Below are 26,162 nucleotides of genomic sequence, written 5' to 3' on the forward strand. Positions count from 1 at the left end.
ATGTGTCCTGGTACTGACGGTGTGTGTCCAGATGGTGATGGTATGTATCAAGATGGTGACATGTGAATCTATATAGTGGCGGTATGTCTTCACGTAGTGATGGAATGTGTCCAGATGATGGTATGTGTCCAGGTGGCACCGATGTGTTTCTAAGTAGTGATGGTGTTCTAGATGAAGATATGTATGCAGGTGGTTTGGGTATGTGTGAAGGTGGTTAGGGTATGTGTGCAGGTGGTGAGGGTATGTGTGCAGTTGGTGAGGGTATGTGTGCAGGTGGTGAGGGATGTGTGCAGGTGGTGAGGGTATGTGTGCAAGTGGTGAGGGTATGTGTGCAAGTGGTGACGGTATATACATTCCTCCTGCACAGTGTGTACTGGTGGAGGAGTCATGGAAGGAACTGTTCTTGGTTCACCTGGCACAGTGGTACCTGCCGCTGGATCTAAGCGCCCTCCTGCAGAGCCCCGCCGCCCACTCCAGGTAACTCACATATTTCACTCTAACTCTCAAGACTTGCGCTTTTTTACCTTGTAACACATTATTTGTTATAGTATACTTCTGAAGCATCATGAGTCTTATAAGTTATACTTCTGAAGCATCATGAGTCTTATAAGTTATACTTCTGAAGCATCACGAGTCTTATAAGTTATACTTCTGAAGCATCATGAGTCTTATAAGTTATACTTCTGAAGCATCATGAGTCTTATAAGTTATACTTCTGAAGCATCACGAGTCTTATAAGTTATACTTCTGAAGCATCATGAGTCTTATAAGTTATACTTCTGAAGCATCATGAGTCTTATAAGTTATACTTCTGAAGCATCATGAGTCTTATAAGTTATACTTCTGAAGCATCATGAGTCTTATAAGTTATACTTCTGAAGCATCATGAGTCTTATAAGTTATACTTCTGAAGCATCACGAGTCTTATAAGTTATACTTCTGAAGCATCATGAGTCTTATAAGTTATACTTCTGAAGCATCATGAGTCTTATAAGTTATACTTCTGAAGCATCACGAGTCTTATAAGTTATACTTCTGAAGCATCATGAGTCTTATAAGTTATACTTCTGAAGCATCATGAGTCTTATAAGTTATACTTCTGAAGCATCATGAGTCTTATAAGTTATACTTCTGAAGCATCATGAGTCTTATAAGTTATACTTCTGAAGCATCATGAGTCTTATAAATTATACTTCTGAAACATCATGAGTCTTATAAGTTATACTTCTGAAGCATCATGAGTCTTATAAGTTATACTTTTGAAGCATCATGAGTCTTATAAGTTATACTTCTGAAGCATCATGAGTCTTATAAGTTATACTTCTGAAGCATCATGAGTCTTATAAGTTATACTTCTGAAGCATCATGAGTCTTATAAGTTATACTTCTGAAGCATCATGAGTCTTATAGGTTATACTTCTGAAACATCATGAGTCTTATAAGTTATACTTCTGAAGCATCATGAGTCTTATAAGTTATACTTCTGAAGCATCATGAGTCTTATAAGTTATACTTCTGAAGCATCATGAGTCTTATAAGTTATACTTCTGAAGCATCATGAATCTTATAAGTTATAATTCTGAAGCATCATGAGTCTTATAAGTTATACTTGTGAAGCTTCACGAATCTTACAAGTTATACTTCTGAAGCATCATCAGTCTTATAAGTTATACTTCTGAAGCATCATCAGTCTTATAAGTTATACTTCTGAAGCATCATGAGTCTCATAAGTTATACTTCTGAAGCATCATGACCCTTATATGTTATACTTCTGAAGCATCATGACCCTTATAACTCATACTTCTGAAGCATCATGACCCTTATATGTTATACTTCTGAAGCATCATTAATCTTATAAGTTATACTTCTGAAGCATCATGAGTTTTATAAGTTGTACTTCTGAAGCATTATGAGTCTTATAAGTTATACTTCTGAAGCATCATGAGTTTTATAAGTTATACTTCTGAAGCATCATGAGTTTTATAAATTATACTTGTGAAGCATCATGAATCTCACAAGTTATACTTCTGAAGCATCATGAGTTTTATAAGCTATACTTCTGAAGCATCATTAGTCTTATAAGTTATATTTCTGAAGCACATGAGTCTTATAAGTTATACTTTTGAAACATCATGAGTCTTTTAAGTTATACGTGTGAAGCATCATGAGTCTTATAAGTTATACTTCCGAAGCAATATGAGTAATTAGTTATACTTCTGACGAATCAGGGGTTTTATAAGTTAAACTTCTGAAGCATCATGAGTCTAGTAAGTTACACTTCTGAATCATCATGAGTCTTATAAGTTATACTTCTGATGCATCATGAGTCTTATAAATTATACTTCTAAAGCCATGAGTCTTATAAGTTATGCTTCTGAAGCATCATAAGTCTTATAAATCATATTTCTGAAGCATTATGAGTCTAATAACTTATACCTCTGAATCATCATGAGTCTTATAATTTATACTTCTGCAGCATCATGAGTCTCATAAATTATACTTTTAAAGCATTTGAGTTTTATAAGTTATATTTCTGAAACATCATGTGTCATAAGTGATACTTGTGAAGCGTCATGAGTCATATAAGTTATACTTCTGAAGTATCACCAGTTTTATGGATACTTTATTTTTCTGAAGAACATGTGTTTTATGAGTTATACCTCCGAAGCATCATGAGTCTTATAAGTTATACTCTGATGTATTTTGGGTTTTGTCATTCATATAAAGCATTATGAGTCTTATAAGTTATTCTTTTGAAGCATCTTGTGTCTTATATGTTATACATCTGAAGAAACATGAGTCTTATGAGTTTTATTTTAGAAGCATCATCTGTTTTACAAATTATTACTCTGAGGCATCATGAGTCTTATAGGTTATACTTCTAAAGGACCATGAGTTTTATCAGCTATATTTCTGAAACATGAGTTTTGTCAGTTATATTTCTAAAGCCTCATGAGTACATAAGTTATACTTTTGAAGCAACATGAGTCTTATAAGATTTTCTTTTGAAGCATTTTGCTTCTTATAAGACAAACCTCTAAAGCATCGTGAGTCTTATGATATATACATCTGAAGCATCATGAATCTTTTAAGTTATTATTCTGAAGCACCATGAGTCTTATGCGTTATCCTTCAGAAGCATCATGAGTCTTATAAGATATACTTCTGAAGGATCACGAGTTTTATAAATCATGTTATATCTCTGAAGAACATGTGTTCTAAAAGTTATACTTTTGAAGCATCATGAATCTTACAACTTATATTTCTGTAGCATCATGAGTTTTATAAGTTATACTTCTGAAGCATCATGAGTCTTATAAGTTATACTTCTAAAGAATCATGAGTCTTATACGTTATACTTCCAAAGCATTATGAGTCATATGAATCATACTTCTGAGTCATCTTGATTCCTATGAATTATTATTCTGAAGAATAATGAGTTTAATAGTTGTACTTCAGAAGCATCATGGGTCTTATAAAATTATACTTCTGAAGCATAATATTTCGTAAGTTATATTTCTGAAATATCATGAGTCTTATAAGTAATACTTCTGAAATATCATGAATCTTATAAGTAATACTTCTAAAGTATCAAGAACTTTAAAAGTTATACATCTGTATCATCATGAGTCTTATCAATCATACTCTGAAGCATAATGAGCTTCATAAGTTTTACTTCTGAAGCATCATAAGTCTTATATGTTGCGTCTGAAATATCATGATTTTCATAGCTTATACTTCTAAAGCCTTACGAGTCTTATGAGTTATCATTCTGAAGCATCATATGTCTTATAAGTTTTAGTTCTAAAGCATCATGAGTTTTATAAGTTATACTTCTGAAGCATCACAAGTTTTATAAGTTATATTTCTGAAGCATCATGAGTTTATAAGTTATACTTCTGGTGCATCATGAGTTGTATAAGTTAAATTTCTGAAGCATCATGACTTTTTAAGTTATACTTCTGATGCATCATGAGTTGTATATAAGCTATACTTCTGAATCATCATGAGTTGCATAAGTTAAATTTCGGAAGCATCATGAGTTTTATTAGTTATTTTTCTGAAGCATCATGAGTTTTATAAGTTACTCTTCTGAAGCATCATGAGTCTTATAAGTCATATTTCTGAAGCATTATGAGTATTATAAGTTATACCTCTGAAGCATCATGAGTTTTATAAGTTATACTTTTGAAACATCATGAGTCTTATAAGTTATACTTCTGAAGCATCATGAGTCTTATAAGTTATACTTCTGAAGCATCATGAGTCTTATAAGTTTTACTTCTGAAGCATCATGAGTCTTATAAGTTATACTTCTGAAGCATCATGAGTCTTATAAGTTATACTTCTGAAGCATCATGAGTTTTATGTTATTCTTCTGAAGCATCACGAGTCTTATAAGTTATATTTCTGAAGCATTGAGTATTATAAGTTATACTTCTGAACCATCATGAGTTTTATAAGTTATTCTTCTGAAGCATCATGAGTCTTATAAGTTATACTTCTGAAGCACCAGGAGTTTTATGTTATACCTCTGAAGCAACATGAGTTTTATAAGTTATACTTCTGAAGCATCATGAGTCTTATAAGTTATATTTCTAAAGCATCATGATTTTCATATTTTATATTCCTGATGCATAAAGAGTGTTATAAGTTAAACTTCTGAAGAATCATGAGGTTTATAATTTCTTACTTCTGAAGCATCATGAGTGTTATAAGTTATACTTCCAAAGCATCATGAGTTTTATAAGTTATTCTTCTGAAGCATCATGAGTCTTATAAGTTATATTTCAGAAGCATCATGAGTCTTATAAGTTATACTTCTGAAGCATTATGAGTTTTATAATTTATATTTCTGGAGCATCATGAGTGTTATAAGTTATACTTCTGAAGCACAAGGAGTTTTATAAGTTATACTTCCGAAGCATCATGAGTTTTGTAAGTTATTCTTCTGAAGCATCATGAGTCTTATAAGTTATAGTTTTGAAGCACCACGAGTTTTATAAGTTATACTTCTGAAGCATTATGAGTTTTATAATTTATATTTCTGAAGCATCATGAGTATTTTAAGTTACACTTCTGAAGCACTAGGAGTTTTATAAGTTATACTTCCGAAGCATCATGAGTTTTATAAGTTATTCTTCTGAAGCATCATGAGTCTTATATAAGTTATATTTCAGAAGCATCGTGAGTCTTATAAGTTATACTTCTGAAGCATTATGAGTTTTATAATTTATATTTCTGAAGCATCATGAGTATTATAAGTTATACTTCCGAAGCACCAGGAGTTTTATAAGTTATACTTCCGAAGCATCATGAGTTTTATAAGTTATTCTTCTGAAGCATGATGAGTCTTATAAGTTATAGTTCTGAAGCACCACGAGTTTTATAAGTTATACTTCTGAAGCATTATGAGTCTTATAGTTTATATTTCTGAAGCATCATGAGTTTCATAATTCATATTCCTCATGCATTAAGAGCGTTATAAGTTATACTTCTGAGGAATCGTGAGGTTTATAAGTTCTTACTTCTGAAGCATCATGAGTGTTATAATCTATACTTCTGAACCATCATGAGTGCTATAAGTTATATATCTGATGCTTCATAAGTGTTGTATGTTGTATTTCTGAAGCATCATGAGTTTTACAAGATATATCATATTTCTGAGGCATCATGACTTTTATAGTTTATTATTCTGAAGCATCGTGGATTTTATAAGTTATATTTCTGAAGCATCGTGAGTTTTATAAGTTATGTACTGAAGCATCATGAGTTGAATAAGAAAGACTGGTGTCTTATGTTGGTGAGGTTGTTTGTGTTGTTATTAATAAGACAAGCTGCTGCGCTGTGTAGTATTGGTGAAGTTGTTTGTGTTGTTATAAGCAAGACAAACTGGAGCGTTGTGTAGTGTTGGTGAGATTGTTTGTGTTGCCATAAGTAAGATGAAATGGAGTGTTGTGTTGGTGAAGTTGTTTGGCTTGTTATAAGTAAGACAGACTGGTGTGTAGTATTGGTGTTTGTGTAGTTATATGTAAGACAGACTGTTGTGTTGTGTAGTGTTGGTGTTTGTGTTGTTATAAGTTAGACAGACTGTTGTGTTGTGTAGTGTTGGTGTTTGTGTTATTATAAGTAAGGCAGACTGGTGTGTAGTTTAGTGTTGGTGTAGTTATAAGTAAGGCAGACTGTTGTGTAGTGTAGTGTTGGTGTTTGTGTTGTTATAAGTTAGACAGACTGTTATGTTGTGTAGTGTTGGTGTTTGTGTTGTTATAAGTTAGACAGACTGTTGTGTTGTGTAGTGTTGGTGTTTGTGTTATTATAAGTAAGGCAGACTGGTGTGTAGTGTAGTGTTGGTGTTTGTGTTATTATAAGTAAGGTAGACTGGTGTGTAGTGTAGTGGTGGTGTTTTTGTGTTGTTATAAGTAAGGTAGACTGGTGTGTAGTGTAGTGGTGGTGTTTGTGTTGTTATAAGTAAGGCAGACTGGTGTGCAGTGTAGTGGTGGTGTTTGTGTTGTTATAAGTAAGGCAGACTGGTGTGTAGTGTAGTGGTGGTGTTTGTGTTATTATAAGTAAGGTAGACTGGTGTGTAGTGTAGTGGTGGTGTTTGTGTTGTTATAATTAAGTAAGGTAGACTGGTTTGTAGTGTAGTGGTGGTGTTTGTGTTGTTATAAGTAAGACAGACTGGTGTGTAGTGTTGTTATAATTAAGGCAGATTGGTGTGTAGTGTAGTGTTGATATAAGTATAATTAAGACAGACTGGTGTGTAGTGTTGTAGTTATAATTAAGACAGACTGGTGTGTAGTGTTGTTGTAGTTATAATTAAGACAGACTGGTGTGTAGTGTTGTAGTTATAATTAAGACAGACAGGTGTGTAGTGTTGTAGTTATAATTAAGACAGACTGGTGTGTAGTGTTGTTGTAGTTATAATTAAGACAGACTGGTGTGTAGTGTTGTAGTTATAATTAAGACAGACTGGTGTGTAGTGTTGTTGTAGTTATAATTAAGACAGACTGGTGTGTAGTGTTGTAGTTATAATTAAGACAGACTGGTGTGTAGTGTTGTAGTTATAATTAAGACAGACAGGTGTGTAGTGTTGTAGTTATAATTAAGACAGACTGGTGTGTAGTGTTGTTGTAGTTATAATTAAGACAGACTGGTGTGTAGTGTTGTTGTAGTTATAATTAAGACAGACAGGTGTGTAGTGTTGTAGTTATAATTAAGACAGACTGGTGTGTAGTGTTGTAGTTATAATTAAGACAGACTGGTGTGTAGTGTAGTGTTGGTATAAGTATAAGTAAGACAGACTGGTGTGTAGTGTAGTGTTGGTATAAGTATAAGTAAGACAGACTGGTGTGTAGTGTAGTGTTGGTGTTTGTGTTGCAGGCTTGGCAGTGATGAGCGGACGGCACTGGAAGTAGCTACTATCCAGGATGTACTACGGCGCTTCAGACACCTCAGTCCAGACAACACCGAGTGTGGCTGCCTCAAGGCAGTCGTCCTCTTCAAGCCCGGTGAGCCCTGGGGCCTGGTGGGTCATGGTGGTGGTGGTGGTGGATCATGGTGATGGTAGATCATGGTGGTAGTGATGGGTTATGGTGATAGTGGTAGGTCATGGTGATGGTGGTGGGTCCTGGTGGTGGTGGGTCTTAATGGTATAATTTTTCTTTGTGTGTCAATATTTAGTAGATACTTGAACTGATAGATCAAAATGCCTCACCTGTATGTGAAGGAACGTATAGCTACAGTCTGTATCAACAGCGCATGACAACATATGAGACGGGGTGCCTAGCTTCCGGGTTCCACCTGTCTCTACTGCCCATGAGAGGGAGGGCTCACAGTAGCAATACCCGCCCGTCTCACGATCTTTCTCTCTCTGATAGACTTGCCTCTTTTTCCAGCCCCTGTACCAACAGCCGTGGTCTCTCTAGCAACCTCTTGTACCTCGCCTAATATATTACTTACTTCTATCTGAGACCGAGCTGTCTGATGATGTCCTCACTTGCTCCTTTCTTATATCCAACTTTCTCATATCCTCCACTCATGATTCCAGCTCAGACGTGGTGCATGTGCCCACTCCAACATCAACACACCTGTGGCTCACCATGAGGACCTTGAGTTCCCAAACTTTGATGTTATTTGGCTCAAGGTCTATCTCTCAACTACCACTGCTTTCCTTTGTTTCGCCTACTGCTCTTCTTATTCTACAAAATCTGTAACTTTCTTCGACTCTCAAAACTCCTACAATGATATCTCTCACCTGCTGGACGAGATCCTTTACCTAAGAGATTTCAACGTTCACCGTAGGGAATGGTTGAACTCCTCCCATACGGATGGGAGGGGATTGGAGCCTTTACGTTCTCCATTATCTATGATCTACAGCAAATTTATCTCCCACCTCACTCATATATCTGTGACCACTCTCCTGATACTCTAGATCCGTTTTTTTTTTTCACCTCTAATCCTTTGCATTATAGCTACACAATCTCTCACCAATTGATTCAACTGACCACACTCTCCTAATTGTATCTCGTTGAACATCTTTCTAGCAGCCCCTTCTTAATGTCAGTATTGGCACCTCAACAAAGCTGATTGGAAATATCTTACGACAATTCTTTTTTTAGCTTTCCTTGATTAGATTCCTGCCTTTCTTGTGGTGATGCTTTTGTCTCCGCAAAACGCATAGCAGAGACTATTCTTGCTTACTCCAAGACGACCTCTTCTTCCAATCAATGGTTCAACCATTCCTGTTCTGAGGCCATTCAGGCAAGGGATTTGGCATAGTGGCCCTGAAAAAAAACTCTCCTTCCTCTGAGTCCCATTCAGCATTTATCACAGCCATAATCACTGCAAGTACGTTATCTGTGAGGCAAAGATTTTTTTTATTCAAAAGGAGTGCGATAACCTCTCTTCGTCATCCACTGATCGGTTTTTCTGGTCTTTTAGTTTGACAACTTCTGTCGCTTTACCTTTCCTTCACTTTTCTGTATACCTTATAACCGAAGCAAGTTTCTTTGATTCTCGTTTCTCCTCCAGTTCTGGCATTCCTCTGTCACGTAGAGCTCCTCTAAATCTCTTTCAGGACTATCAATAAAGTGCTTCTCTTTCTAGACACGACCAAGGCTTCTGGACCTGATGGCATCGATCCCCGTGTGCTGAAAGAGTGTGCCTCCGAACTTGCACCTGTGCTTGCTCGTCTATTCCATTTCTGTTTAAAGACCAGAACTTTCCTTTTGGAAGCTCACATTGTACATCCCATCCCTAAAGAGGATGATCGTTCTAACCCCTCTAACTATCGTTCTGATCCTTTGACTTTTATTGTTTCTAAAGTCCTTTAATCCCTCTTCAACTCACATATCCTCAAAAATATTGACTATCACAGTCTTCTCTCTGATCACCAGTATGGCTTCCGTAAGGCGAGATCCGTTGGTGATATTCTTTCCTGTCTTACAAATGTCTGGTCACCATATCTGAAATATTTTGGGAATCCTGTGTAGCTGACTTTGACATATCCAAAGCTTTCGATTGGATGTGCCATCGGGGTCTCATCTCTAAATCCCCATCTTATACCTTTCCTCCCTCATATTTAGCTTTCTCTCTAGCTGGTGAATGTGATCGGTCAACAGTCGTGCACGTGTTTAACACTAGCTTATTTCTTTATGGTTGAGAGCTATATCATCCGTAGGGGAGAGCTATATCATACATGGTTGAGAGCTATATCATCCGTAGGGGAGAGCTATATCATATATGGTTGAGAGGTATATCATCCGTAGAGGAGAGCTATAACATATATGGTTGAGAGCTATATCATCCGTAGAGGAGAGCTATAACATATATGGTTGAGAGCTATATCATCCGTAGGGGAGAGCTATAACATATATGGTTGAGAGCTATATCATCCGTAGGGGAGAGCTATAACATATATGGTGGAGAGCTATATCATCCGTAGGGGAGAGCTATAACATATATGGTTGAGAGCTATATCATCCGTAGGGGAGAGCTATAACATATATGGTTGAGAGTTATATTTACAACGTTGACAGTAACTGGGATTTACCTCCTGAAACATGACCTTGTGGCAGTTGCAGATACAGTTGTGTATTTTCTCAACGATGAAGAGAAAATTTCTCTCTCTAACTCACACAGTCCACATGCCTCCCTCAGCTGAAGTAAAGCAGTTTTCCAAAAGCTTTCGATAAGTTTACGCATCAAAAGTTACTTGCAAAAAATAAGTCACATGGCACTGTTGGGTTGGACGTGTGTGAATAGTAAATAGTGATACTCAAGCCTTAAAATGATTATGAACGTAACAAGTGGTGTACCACGAGGATCAGCCTTAGGGACCTGTTCTGTTTGTTAATGATATTGATAATTATGGGCTACATCGCAAGATATATAAATTCGCTGATGATACAAAGCTGGGAAATAAATCTACAAATGAACTTAAACATCTACAGCTTCAAGCTGACGTAGACAAACTGATGAGCTGGGCTCATATGTGGCAAATGAATTTTGATAAGTGCAAAGTCTTACATATCGGGAGCAAAAAAGGCAAAGGTAAGCTATGATACGAATTTTGCTGAACTGCAAATGTAAATGAGAAGAAAAGATTTGGACTTAGTAATCTCTGGTGATCTAAAACCAAGTAAGCAGTGCACAGAAGGAGTGAAAAAAGCGAACAATATTCTTGGATTCATGGGAGGTACTTTGGAATTTGAATGCAGGTAAATCATCCTTATTGTTCACAATTCATTGGTTTGTTCAAATCTTGACATTTGTGTTCAGTTATGGTCACACATCCCCACCCCCCCCCCAAAAAAAAAGAAAAATGGAAAGTATGGTGTCGAACTTGGGAAGAAACAAATGCTACGAGATCACATTAAAGGACTGGAATGTATTTAGTTTAGAAAAGAGAAAGTTAAGATGTGATGTAATACAAGTATTGATCATAATGATGTATCAAGTTACATAAGACTTGATTAGTCTGATTATACTCGTAGTAATGCATACAAAGTGATCGTGGCCAAAACATTTACATCATATGGAACCATCTGCTAAGTAGACCAGCTGAAAGCAGTACTATACGGACGTTTAAGAATAATAAACTTGATAAATACTTGGCTTCTAGTCCACGACTTACATTAATGTGCATCATAATGAAAATGATAATCTAAATTTGCAAGTTATTGTGTTAGGATGATATATGTGCCTTCAACTCTTACCACAGTAATGTGTGAGTTTCTGATATCATCCACTACCACAAACAGCATGGAAATGACCCAGCAGTCCACTGTTGTTTGTATTCCTTTGTATCGTCACGTTATAAGTAGGAAGATAACACAAGATGCCAGAGTACATCTTTGTGAAGCCAGACGTGATATGGTGGATGTAACAACTAACTTGGATGTAGAGTAGTTCTGCTCAGGATACATCGACATAAGACTCGTGTAATGATGATAATGTAATGGCTCGAGAAGCTTAACGCCCTTACAGTGTATACACTTAAATGGTCATTTCTGAGCACAAGATGTTAGCCAGGCAGGGCGTTGATTGGCCAGTCCCTGGCGGAACAGCAACTCTTTATAATCACTGGATTTTAGAACCCAACTGATCTGTGTGAAAGTGCTTACACATAATATTATAATTTGAGATTTGTATATGAGCAGCACTCTCCACATGGGAAGGATGGACATGCGGCATATTCAAGGTTATCATAATATATCAGGATTGTCGTCTACTTGTAAGACAATACCACTTGCAACATTTCTCCATATGAAATTTCACTGGTAAATCAATAGCACTTTGATCTTCACCGAATGATTGATAGAAATTGAATATATTAGTGTTTTCGATCAGTAGATAGTTATAATAAATATTTTAAGAGGATGATTAGCAGTTCATTTTTTTACTATGCGTAGTTCTTGTTTGCCTATAGCGCATCTTAAGTTATGCTTAAGACCATTAATAATATCAGAAAGGAACTACAGTAAACTACTTTAGGTTACCATTGCTAATAGCTTGAGGAAGGTCTGTCAAACTTCTCTTTCATATTTCTTTACAACTTTAGTTCTTCGTAGACTTGGGAAGAATTCTTTCTTGTTATTCCTCATGTGTGTGTTGTGTTTATTACTAATGAGGTTTGGCTGTGGCCCGCCAGATGCCAGCGGACTGGTAGACGTGCACCCGGTGGAGATGCTGCAGGACCAAGCCCAATGTATCCTCAGCGACTACATCAGGACGCGCCTGCCACGCCAGCCGACCCGCTTCGGGCGTCTCCTCCTGCTCTTGCCGGGATTGAAGACTGTGCGGGCGTCCACAGTGGAGGGCCTCTTCTTCAAGGATACTGTGGGGGACACACCCATACACAGGCTCGTCCTGGATATGTACACCATGGACAAGACGGACCAGGGCAGCATGTGAGGCTGACGACCCACACTCATGTTCAGGATGTGGCGTACACTCCTGACCCCAGCCTCCTGATATATATATATATATATATATATATATATATATATATATATATATATATATATATATATATATATATATATATATATATATATATATATATATATATATATATATATATATATATATATATATATATATATATATATATATATATATATATATATATATTCCTATGAGTTCACGGGGAAAATGAATACACGATAAGTTCCCAAGTGCACTTTCGTGAAATAATCACATCATCAGGGAAGATACAAGGGAGAAATATAACAGTCAGTTGAGATAAAACGAAGAGACGTAGCTAGGACGCCAGGAACAAAGAATTATAATCTTAATATTAGTGATGGTCTATACAAATTGGATGACTTTATTGTTGATAATATTTGTAAACAATTCACCTTGTCCACATAATAAGTTTATGATACGCTCGTTGTCTGTCTTGGTCAATCGCATGTTTACCAAATGGCGTCCTAGCTACGTTTCTTTGTTGTATATCAACTGACTGTTATATTTCTATCTTGTGTCTTCCCTGATGATGTGATTATTAAACGAAAGTGCACTTGGGAACTTGGGAACTTATCGAGTTTCATTTTCCCCGTGGACTTTTAGGAATATACTTGATCACGCGCAAAATTGTGATCCTTTCCAATATATATATATATATATATATATATATATATATATATATATATATATATATATATATATATATATATATATATATTTCTAAGACATATCAGTAACAATGTTTTAATATGAACAAGTTTGAATATAGTGAATGAAGTCATGTGTACAGTATATTCATCAATGAACCACACCAACGAATGGGATGTCATGCAATGGAGAGAGAGAGAGAGAGAGAGAGAGAGAGAGAGAGAGAGAGAGAGAGAGAGAGAGAGAGAGAGAGAGAGAGAGAGAGAGAGAGAGAGAGAGAGAGAGAGAGAGAGAGAGAGAGAGATTCCATACCAGTTCCTGGAATACCTAGAGAGAGTAAGATAGGTCACTACGTAACAGAATGTAGTGACCTAAGTGACCTCGGCCGTAGTATTGACCAGGGCAGTCGCCTCAGACGTCCAGCAGTCAACAGGGCGCGGGAAGGCTGCCGCTCTCCTTCTGTAGCAGACCATCGTCATCGTAAACAGTGAAAGTATCCGAGCATGAAGTACTTCACATTAACCTCATGCCAGGTACCAACACTGTAGACATTTTAAGGAATTTCACTGACCTGTGAAGGACGTATCCTTAGCTTACAGATATTCAAGATTATTCATAATCTCTAAATTCTTCCGTGTACAAGAGCGAGCAAAGGTAATTATTTAGTTGTGATCCACAGAGATGGTCAAGCGTCTGCCTGTTATGTAGTGTGGGAGTCGGTCAGTAAGGAGGGTCGTGCTCGATGCACCAGTAACACCAGTGGGTGTTGACAACACCTGAGGGTTGGTACGTAGATCACCATCTTTTTTCACTTCTCTCAGACTCATAATCTACTCACCTCTGCCAACACTATGCTCCGCTTCTCCTCCTCCTTCATTCCCAGAATGCTTCTAATATACAGTATGTATTATTGCCAGTTATACTGGAGTAATGTACACAAGATTCGTCAACGAATTAAAACATGACTTACGATGAAGCTACGAACTTAAGTCCTGACTAGTGACGTCATAAGTGTGATGATCTAGTGTCTTGCTTTATCTCGATACAGACAACTTGATACCAGCAAGGCTGGCTGCTCCGGTGTACACACTAGTGCAACTTATCTTCACCAATGGATTTCCTCACAACTATGAACATGAAGAAATGTGGATTCAAGAAATACATGAGTAAAGTTCAAAGAGACATATACTTAAGGACTGATTACAGTTTAGAAGCAAATGATGCGATCAATCCTTGATATTAAGTATATTATAACGAAGAAAGTTATTGTTGTGTTACAACCTTTGTTGTTACCCGTAAGTGATCTATTTATACTTATAACCACCCAGCCCGTCTCGTCTGTCCTCTGCCCCAGGCCTCTCAGAATGTTATGTACGACTGTGTAATGTGAGTGTTGTCTGCCCTGTACAAACTGATGATCATACAATCCTTTGTGATAAGAGGACAACCGATGAAGCTCGTCATATCTCCAGTACTCTTAATGTAACCTGGGACGCCCCAAACCCTAGCGGGCAACATGGGACGGGGTAGCACCTCTCTCTCTCTCTCTCTCTCTCTCTCTCTCTCTCTCTCTCTCTCTCTCTCTCTCTCTCTCTCTCTCTCTCTCTCTCTCTCTCTCTCTCTCTCTCTCTCAGCAATTTCTCCCTAGTGATCAACAGTTACTGATTTCCTATGAATGCTTCGTTCATTCATTCACTTATGAACAATTCAAATATGGATGTAAGGCCAGTGAGGCACCGCCCTCCCTCTGACTGTAAATATTGTAATAACGACCACAACTTACTGAAGCATGGACAAGTTATCTATATTATCTTTTTATATTTATTCTCGCTTTAAGTTTTGAGGAACGACAGAACCTCAGCCAGGAGGAACTCACAGTATCATTCACAAACCAGTCTCACGCAAGGAGCACACTTGCCTTATACGAAAACATTGACACAATCAATACTTGGCATCAGTGAAGCCTTCCTAGAAAGGCTACTTAGAGATACTTCCTGTCACTTCTGGAGACAAATATTTCCTGTTACTGCTGGAGGAATAACTTCTTCCTGCTACTGCTGGAAAGATGATAATTTTCTGCCACTGCTGCAGAGATAACTACTTCCTGTCATTACTGAAGATTACTTCTTGCAGTCACTGCTGGAGATATAACATCCCCTGTCCTCCTAGAGAGATAACTACTTTTTAATCACTATTGGATATATAACTACTTCCTATCCTGCTGGAGAGATAAGTACTTTCTGTCACCGCTGGAAATAAAACTATTTACTGTCACTCCTGGAGAGATAAACTTCCTCCCACCAGTGTTGAAGAGACTGCTCATTTATATTATCGCTGGAGAGATAACTACCTCCCACCACTGCTGGAAAAATACCTACTTCCTGTAACTGCTGGAGAGACAATTGATTCCTATCATTACTGAAGAGATAACTACTACCTGTCACTGTTGGAAAGATAACTATTTCCTGTCACTGTTGGAGGGAAGACCCCTGCCACTGCTTGAGAGAAACTTTCTGTCATTGCAGGAGAGATAAATATTTCCTGTCGCTACTGGAGAGATTACTACTTCCCATCACTGCTGATGTGATGACTAAAATCTGTCGCCACTGGAGAGGGAATTTCTTCCTTTCACTGTTGGATAGATGATTACTTTCTGTCACTGTTGGAGAGATAGCTACTTTATGTAACTGTTGGAGAGATAACTACTTTCTGCCATTGCTGGAGAGATAGTAGTTAATAGCACTACTAGATAGGTAAGGTTGTATTAGAGATAAGTGTGCTGGCTAGCTAGAATATCGTCATGATAATAATGTGTTCTTACATTATTGTCAACAAGGATTACATCTATTTGTATGATAAATTCTATCAAAATCTGAACATTTCTCACAACATTGGCTTCATCCAAGTGTGATGATGATGATAAGGTCAAGTATTATGGAATTAGTTTTTGTGAAGTGCCCAGGCTGGATTGCTGGCAGATTGTTCTGGTTATGTTGTCCGCAGAACACAAAAGTACTTCAATTGTTATAATTCTATCAAACGTAATTTTGATGATGATAATCATTATGACATTAAGTTGGACAGATAGTGTTCCAGGATATAGACATAACTTAAGTCTCAACATGGAAGTCTCCCGGATTATGTCACAAACACGAGTCTGTTTGTAAGAGAGGCATATGTTGATCCTGGCTAGTATATCATGTTGATGCAGCCAGGTGACATAAACATCCATGTTAGGATGAACACTACAGCAGATACATAGCCACTCACATGTTAGGATGAACACTACAGCAGATACATAGCCACTCACATGTTAGGATGAACACTACAGCAGATACATAGCCACTCACATGTTAGGATGAACACTACAGCAGATACATAGCCACTCACATGTTAGGATGAACACTACAGCAGATACATAGCCACTCACATGTTAGGATGAACACTACAGCAGATACATAGCCACTCACATGTTAGGATGAACACTACAGCAGATACATAGCCACTCACATGTTAGGATGAACACTACAGCAGATACATAGCCACTCACATGTTAGGATCAACACTACAGCAGATACATAGCCACTCACATGTTAGGATGAACACTACAGCAGATACATAGCCACTCACATGTTAGGATCAACACTACAGCAGATACATAGCCACTCACATGTTAGGATGAACACTACAGCAGATACATAGCCACTCACATGTTAGGATCAACACTACAGCAGATACACAACATTCGCATATTTCTGGCTCTTTTAGTGTACTCATTATAGTGACGATGGAAAATAACGTCTTTTTCTCCTGGCCAGCAAGGAGGACACACTGAACCTGGCTTGTCTAACATATGTGTGGCACACATGAAGCATCTCAGGCAGTAACCTGTATTTATGTTCTCTTTTCACAGTGATGATGGCACACGCACACACACACACACACACACACACACACACACACACACACACACACACACACACACCAGTGTTACAGGTGATGCTGCTAGGTGTTACAGGTGATGCTGCTAGGTGTTACAGGTGATGCCGCTAGGTGTTACAGGTGATGCTGCTAGGTGTTACAGGTGATGCTGCTAGGTGTTACAGGTGATGCTGCTAGGTGTTACAGATGATGCCGCTAGGTGTTACTGTACCCATATGGTATAGTCTGTGGTTCCCTCTTGGCTCAAGTGTGAGAGAGGCGGTCATGGACGTTATGAACATCCTCTTGTTGTTGACCACTTGCAACTCTTCATGTCAGTTCATGTACGTACATAAATCTCTTGTTTGATTAATTCATCCACCATAAACTTGTTTTCTTCATACCTTCTCCTACACCAAGTGGTACTAACCACTTAATCAGGCTGGGAGGCTGAGCTTGTGGTCAGTAGAGACGATGGTGGTGCCGTGCGCTGTTCCTGCTGGTGTGGAGTGTACACTGGACGGCTGGTATAATGTACAATATGAAGGATCTCAGTAATTTTATGGGTTTTGGAGGTAGTCTGTTGATTTAGTTGTGTACTTCTGTTGATCAGACCAAAGTTAAGTGAATTATTGTGCCAAAGGTGATGTACATAGTAGGTCTTAAGATAGTACAAAAATCTTCGCTGTAATGTCTATCTGCTGACAATAAATGTTGAGATAATTAATTCTCTTTCTATAACCCGAGGATAACATCGTCTTATCTACTGAATCTCATTGGATCAAATCATGGGAATAACAACTTAGTAAAGAAAAGGTTGAGAGGTGATCTTTACCAGGTATTCAAAGTGGTTTAAAGCTTCGATGATATCGACCTAGAGAGCGAGCCACTTATGGTAGGTCTCGCTTGACTCACGCGTAGTAACGAACATAAACTCACGGATCAAGGTTTGACCGGGAATGAAGCGAGGTACGTGTTATCCAGCAGGATCGTTAACGTGTGGATTGATGTGCTGATCAGAGGAATTGAAATCAGTACCACAAATACGTTTCTTTATACGCTTGATGAATATTTAGCTTCCAATCCACATGTGACATTATTTGCGCCTCCGTAGCCACACGATAAGTTTACAGATTTTCCTCATAGTAATCTGTATGTCTTTCGACCCCTGCCACATTAATCCATGAGTTTCTGTTCTCTTCCACTGTCACAGTCTCGTTACCACCCAGTGGTCGGTTGCTGTTTGAGTTCAGTTGTACAATTGTAGGATTACTGAAGGATTACTAGCTTTGTATGTGTTTGTGTCATATACGTCAGTGGATAAAACTTGGTACGACGTATATCATAGCTGAGAGAGAGAGAGAGAGAGAGAGAGAGAGAGAGAGAGAGAGAGAGAGAGAGAGAGAGAGAGAGAGAGAGAGAGAGAGAGAGAGAGAGAGAGAGAGAGAGACCCTGGACATACTTCCATTTGTGCTAGCGTTCGTTCCGTCTGGTTGGTGTCATGAGGTCGACCCAGCAGACCGTGCCGTGCTGCTGATCCTCATGCAGCAGATCAACCAGATGTGCAGCAGAACAAACGGTACCCGATGTAGTTCTTATGGAGCTGATACATCTATGTTGTGGCCAATACAACTCGGTTGGATCCCATGAACTTCCTTGTGACCCAAGATTGTTTGTCTGAACCCGACGAGACTTTCCTTCATCCGTCACAGCTGGTATGTGCCTCATTGGCCTTGCTAGATATCTCGGTGTTAGGCAACTCTGGACGGAACACCTCCCCACTGTCTCACGATTCGGGACATTTTATCATTGTCTATCGAGACGGGACACTTTATCATTGTCTCGCAAGACGAGATAACTCTATAATGACTCTCGAAACGGATCACCTGTTTATTGTTTTGTGAGACAGGACATACATCGCTGTCTCTCCAGGAGGAAGAACTCTATTATGTCTCTTAAGATGGGACACTACTGTCTCGCGAGACGAGACATGTCTATACTGTTTCGCGTGGACGGAAAGTTTACCACTTTCTCGAGAATGGTGATCATTACAATTTCTATGTAGAAGGACATACTATCATCTGCAAAACTGCATACTAAGTTGCACTGTTCTAATCAGATGAAAGTATTTGTCCCTAGATTTAACTCATAGTGAAGATAGTTTACACTAAAGGTTACAATAAAGATGTAGTTTTCACAGTAAAGTCTCTCTCATAAGCAAACTTCTTGTCTCATTAACAATTAGTGTACAACATACTCTCAAATAACATTTGAATAATGTTGCACCAGCAAGGTGCACTTACTCCAGCCGCCATGTACATCATGACAAATTGTCTGTGTCCGGCTGACAGACGCTGTGGTTGGGTTAGCCACCGTCTGCAGCATCTTTACTGTACACCAGTCGAGCCTACGCAGTCCGACGTACTTCTGCTGGATCCGACGCAGGTCTGCTGGATGCAGCCCTGTAGATCCAACGCAGCTGCACCGAACCCGATCACATTGTACTGGATCCGATGCAGCTTAACCGATGCTCGTGAAGTTCTCCCGGGCCTGATGCAGTTATGCCGGACCCGCCTCAACACTATTCGATCTGTCACAATTCAAATGAACCCAAAACAACTCAATCTGAAGTATTTCAGTTTTTCCTAACCCAATAAAAGTCTAGGGAACCTAATGCAACTCATGTGCCGCCGATGCAGCCATAGTGAAGCCAGCACAGCACCAACGAACACAAGCCAGTTCCACTGTACCAGATGTCATGCCACTGTATCCCACACACACACTTTTAGTGAGGTCAGGATAGCTGTACTGGCTGTAGTACACCTCTACAGGACGCGATAGATGCGAGCTGAACGTGATGTAGATAAGCTGTCACCAGGTGTGTGTGCCTGCGGACCTCACCTCATAGGTCTCTTATCTTCCGGAGTTGGGAGGGCAGCTTGCTGCTGCTGCTGCTGCTGCTCTGCTGGCCTGATAACCTCCATTGTCCCCTGCGTTGCTCAGGGTGACCTTTGATGAGAGCAGATACCGCGCTACCTGTCCTCCTGCCTCTTATGGTGACTTTGATGAAGATGATGGCGTTACTATCTTCATCCTGCTAGTGACGCTGATGATGGCGTTACTATCTTCATCCTGCTAGTGACGCTGATGATAGCGTTACTATCTTCGTCCTGCTCAAGTTTCAGTCTTCCTAACTGTGAATGCCACACAGTAAGTGAGAACCATCCATGTCTTCGTGATGATGTCTCACCTGCTGACATACTTCTGTAAAGTTTTGAATGTTCCCAGCATGACGTGTGTGTGTGTGTGTGTGTGTGTGTGTGTGTGTGTATGTGTGTGTGTGTGTGTGTGTGTGTGTGTGTGTGTGTCTGTGTCTGTGTATCTATGGCTGTATGGTTGCAGGCGAGGGGCGCACTGTGACATACAGTGTTGGCTCCCAGATCAGCACAGAGACACAAGCACACACCAGTGTTGACTGTGGAATGATAAGAACACTTGGGCAGCCGACGTCTTCCATAATTAGCCGCCGCCAACCCCTGCCAGGCCCCTGCCAGGCCCCTGCCAGTCGTCAGTCACCGCCAAGGGCGAGCGGTGGGTGGGTGGGTGGGTGGGGATGGTGGGGAGCTCAGCTGCCGCAGGAGTTCCTCAAGAGTGATGTAGCTGGTGGCGACACGTGCCTCACTCCCTCATGCATCTCGAGAAGAAACATATGTGAATATGACACAATATGACCTTCCTCCTACTATCATCATGATCCTCCCACACTTCACTTCCACCTTGTATGACACACACCAGATAATGATGCTATCAGTGTGACGCACACATGAAGGTGACACGTAGCTTTACATGCATCATACATACCGAACCTCTCAATCACCAACCACACGAAGCGTTAGTCAGGTCCTGGTGTGTGTGTGTGTGTGTGTGTGTGTGTGTGTGTGTGTGTGTGTGTCGTTTGTCTGCAATGTATTCTCTGTGTTCCGCTCGCCTGATATTTATTTTTTTTTTGTATTTTCTTTCTTTATTCAACTATACTTTTCTTTTAAGTATACTTTCAGAAATAATCATGTACGTATTAGTGATGTTTCAGTACTTCATATTACAAATGTAAGATCAGGGACAGCAAACACAATGTGTGAAACACAACTGCTGAAGTTGATCAGATGTCTGTAGTATGGTCTACCCGATAGCACATCTCTATGTTCCATCATGTATGTGACGAAGTGATGTAGTGTCCCATCATGTATGTGACGAAGTGACGTAGTGTCCCATCATGTATGTGACGAAGTGATGTAGTGTCCTATCATGTATGTGACGAAGTGACGTAGTGTCCCATCATGTATGTGACGAAGTGATGTAGTGTCCCATCATGTATGTGACGAAGTGATGTAGTGTCGTATCATGTATGTGACGAAGTGACGTAGTGTCCCATCATGTATGTGACGAAGTGATGTAGTGTCCCATCATGTATGTGACGAAGTGATGTAGTGTCCCATCATGTATGTGTGTATTATGTATCGTGTGTCCGTCTATCATTGTATGGTGCACGTAGAAGTGAGATCCGTTGTCAGATGTCCCAACTACTCATCTCTATTGCAATGATTTTGTCCAGGTCAATAGATCCAGTACATGTAGTAGTCCCAGTCATGGTAGTAGATCTCACGCACCATGGTCATGTAGTCTCACGACACTGGTAGTAGTCCCCATCATGTCATAGTTGCTGTAGTAGATCTAGATGGTATATTCTCCATGTCTGTTCACGACAGGTCAATAGATTAGACCATGGTAGTTCCACGATCATGGTCAGTAGATCCCGTACCACTGTCATATCTCACGTACATGGTCATAATCTCAAATGGTCAGTAGATCCAGCATGGTCATACAAGGATAGTTCTACATGAAGCAGTGAACTTCATCTTCCATGTATCTTTAGCAATTTTCTGTCTATAGGTTTTCGATCTAACCGCGCTGAACATTCAAAGCTACACTTTTTGTCCATGGAACATTAAGTTCTGATAAAGCTGTGTGCTGCGAGGAATCCTCTACTATCTTCCAGCCGACTCCTGTCTTCACATCGTAGTCTTGCGTATGCCAACCAATAATTGTTTTGTGACCAGGTCAATCAGGATCTCCATCGTACAGACATCTAGAGGGTCCAGTTCTAGACTACTCACACGCGTACCACTGTGTCCATGAAAAGAATCTCCAGCGCCCACCACTGGTCTATGTAAGTGACATCTACCACGCCATCTCTCCTGGTCAAGGATCACGTCAAGGCGTCACATCTTTCTCCTATGACGTAACACGTGTCATAGATCCAGGCGCCACCATCTGTGTCCTATGATCTACAGTACCACATGTCAATAGATCTCCACCAGCCATCTGTGTCTATATAGAATCTCTAAACGCCAGCCATCTGGCTCCAGGTAGAATCTCCACACGCTCCACATGGTCTGATGATCGTACACGTACATCTAGTCAAAGGCGCTCCAGTCCACTGTGTCCTGATCTCACGTACCACTGGTCATAGTTTCACACCCGCTCACCACTGTTGTCATGATAGATCTACACATACCCAGGCCTCAGATGTTGCTCCGAGACTAACAAGGCACACTGTCAACACCTCACCATCTTTGCTTCGTGATTCTTTCAACAAGTGTCATCTCAGGCCGCCTCCTGACCATTGTTTGCGGAGATCATGTCATTACGAGACTCAACCTGTGACTCTATGACTTTAACAAGCATAACGTCACAGCTTAATCTTTGCCCTCTTGAACATAAAAGAATCATCTACGGGCGTAGTCTTTAGCTGATGAATAGATATGTGACATCATGAGTACAGACCTGCTCCCCACTATGCTTACCTGAGGACGTACACAGTACATCTGAATGCTCAGCCATCTGTTGCTCCTGATGACGTAACAAGTGACATCATACGTCACAGGCCGCCTCCAGCCATCTGTTGCTCCTGATGACGTAACAAGTGACATCATACGTCACAGGCCGCCTCCAGCCATCTGTTGTTCACCTACAACGAAGACATCATCAGCTTTGTTTCCACTGATGTTCTCGCTCGTCGTCCGTCATGATCAACTCGCCATCATGATGAGAGACAGAGCTTGTGGTACACGTGTGTACAGACACAGGAACGCACCACACTCACGGTAGACCGCCATCATGTACATACAAGTCGTAACATTACACTATCCTCACTCGGGTTACCCATGTACTTCAGGGTAACACTACTACACTGTCACACCCTCACTAGGGTGTCGCAATGTCACACCCTCACCAAGGTGTCACAGTCACAGCGTCACTAAGGAGTTACACTGTCACAGGGTCACTAAGGTGTTACATTGAACTCACACATATATTCCGTGATGAGAGAGAGAGAGAGAGAGAGAGAGAGAGAGAGAGAGAGAGAGAGAGAGAGAGAGAGAGAGAGAGAGAGAGAGAGAGAGAGAGAGAGAGAGAGAGAGAGAGAGAGAGAGAGAGAGAGAGAGAGAGAGAGAGAGAGAGACGTAGTAGGAGTATATAAGGCATAACCGAAACACCAAATGCCAAAATAAACTTTTATTCCACGTTTTATTAGTTTTCAAGGTACACAAGGACACACACACACACACACACACACACACACACACACACACACACACACACACACACCTCCTGTGCGTTCAAGCAAGAAGTACAGTTGCAACACAATACGTCCAACAGAACGTAAAGTTTTCTTTTCTTGAGTTGTCCCTCCAACAGTGAGGTATGAAGTATGTACTGATCAAAATAACCTCGTTAATTAGTTAGAGAAAATGATATTGTTATCTAGAGAAAGGATCAACACAGACACTTTGAGAACAGTAACCGTATATAACCATTAGTAGCCGTATACAGCCATTAGTAACCGTATATAACCATCAGTGACCGTATATAACCATCAGTGACCGTATATAACCATCAGTGACCGTATATAACCATCAGTGACCGTATATAACCATCAGTGACCGTATATAACCATCAGTGACCGTATGTAACCATCAGTGACCGTATATAACCATCAGTGACCGTATACAACCATCAGTGACCGTATACAACCATCAGTGACCGTATATAACCATCAGTGACCGTATATAGCCATCAGTGACCGTATACAACCATTAGTAACCGTATATAACCATCGGTACCCGTATATAACCAGTGTGTGCCATGAGTGTATGCGCTTATGTTTCTCGAGTGTTGGATGGAGATGTGGTGGCAGGCCGAGTCGTAGCCAGCATGTGAGGTGTGACCAGATGATGACGCTGAAACATGTATGAGAGATGACGGCAGAGTTTGTCACTGCTCGCTCATCCTACCGTCTCTGCAGGTTCTGAAGCAACAACTCTTGCTCTCCAGTTTTACTCTCTTCGCATGTTGCTGTTTAACCCATATAATCCATAAATGTTCTCTTATGTACATACCAACCTCGTAGGAATGGCTGTGTTATCATATCTCACAGTCATCTCTCACTGTAAACAAACGTGGACACACGTATCCTACGTGAGGAAGGTCATGGTGGTGTCCCGGGGTCATCCACACAGAAAACAGACCAAAGATAAATCTTTGATGAGACATTATTGAACCGTTAGGAAAATTCTCAGCATCCTTAAAGGTACGTGAGCCTTGCTGGTACGACACAGCCAGGTAATTCTTGCTACTGGTGACCACTATCACCCACATCGCCCAGACACGTGTCCTGAGCCACATATGAAGGCAACTGTCACTGCTCTACATTATCTTGACCACAGTGGAGTTAGGAACCATGTCGGTCACCTGTACCTGTACCACTAGAGTTGGTGAAACTTCCCCAACTGTACTTTCTTTTGTACTGATTGTAGAACATACTGGTAACATTTGCTGCAGCCCATGTATGACATATTTTTGGTGAGAATGTTTATGTGATTATTGATGTAGGAGACAGGAAGATGTGTGTGACTGGGGTGTGGCCAATAGTTCGTATGTTGGGAAACATTTCAAAGTTGTGTTAGTCATCAGAGTTCTATATTTGTTTTAACAAGTTACGAATTATTGATAAACTAAACCTGCTCGTCTAATATTTTTCTGTTGACCTTCCCTAATGAATAGCTCTCTCTACGGACAATTTCTCATCTATCACACATTTTTGGCACAGATAATTTGTGTCTGGTGTTAACACTATGACTGTCTATCTCAAATCGATTTCTGTGTCTCAAAAATGGCGATGTTTTCTCATTGATTCAAAGATTTTATCTTTTCATTTCATATAATCATTTCTTAAACCTCTTGTTGTTCCTGGAAACCTGGAGAACAATAAAAGATATACATAGAAAATGTGAGGCAAATCACTGGCTTAACATACTTCATTTTGGTGATAAGATCAATGTTGACAATAATGACATTGTTACGAATAAACTCCAAATACAGTCTCCTCACATGTGTGTAGCGACTGTATCATCAGATGTATGTAATGACTGTATGTATCATCAGATATATGTAATGACTGTATGTATCATCAGATGTATGTAATGACTGTATGTATCATCAGATGTATGTAATGACTGTATGTATCATCAGATGTATGTAATGACTGTATGTATCATCAGATGTATGTAATGACTGTATGTATCATCAGATGTATGTAATGACTGTATGTATCATCAGATGTATGTAATGACTGTATGTATCATCAGATATATGTAATGACTGTATGTATCATCAGATGTAATGACTGTATGTATCATCAGATGTATGTAATGACTGTATGTATCATCAGATGTATGTAATGATTGTGTGTATCATCAGATGTATGTAGTGACTGTATCCTCGAGTGTATGTAGTGACTGTACCACATCATTATGATGTACCCCACATAGCTGTGGATGTGCTGTAATTTGGCTTGTTTTTCCTGAAGTTTTGCTGAGGTATTGATGTGTGGTTGACTGGTGAAGTGCCTCACACTGGCTCAGGTAAACGTCATAATAGAGAACAAATGTTTGTTGTTACTCAGTAAGATCCCTCACCTCACTACGTGTGATATATTCATCCCTCACCTCACTACGTGTGATATATTCATCCCTCACCTCACTACGTGTGATATATTCATCCCTCAC

At 39.7% G+C, this 26,162-nt stretch overlaps 1 protein-coding gene across 1 annotated transcript in view; it reads left to right on the forward strand.

Annotated features, from left to right (window-relative positions):
- The window catches only part of dsf (nuclear receptor dissatisfaction), a 254,805-nt gene extending 242,340 nt beyond the window's left edge, over positions 1–12,465 (forward strand). The window contains exons 7-9 of the mRNA XM_071673335.1: positions 368–477; positions 7,381–7,508; positions 12,152–12,465. Coding sequence (XP_071529436.1) covers positions 368–477; positions 7,381–7,508; positions 12,152–12,414 — 501 coding nt within the window. The 3' untranslated portion in view covers positions 12,415–12,465. The remainder of the gene's footprint in view (positions 1–367; positions 478–7,380; positions 7,509–12,151) is intronic.
- The last annotated feature ends 13,697 nt before the right edge of the window (positions 12,466–26,162 follow it).

Source organism: Panulirus ornatus, chromosome 18, assembly GCF_036320965.1.
Source record: "Panulirus ornatus isolate Po-2019 chromosome 18, ASM3632096v1, whole genome shotgun sequence".
In the NCBI taxonomy this organism is placed as follows: domain Eukaryota; kingdom Metazoa; phylum Arthropoda; class Malacostraca; order Decapoda; family Palinuridae; genus Panulirus; species Panulirus ornatus.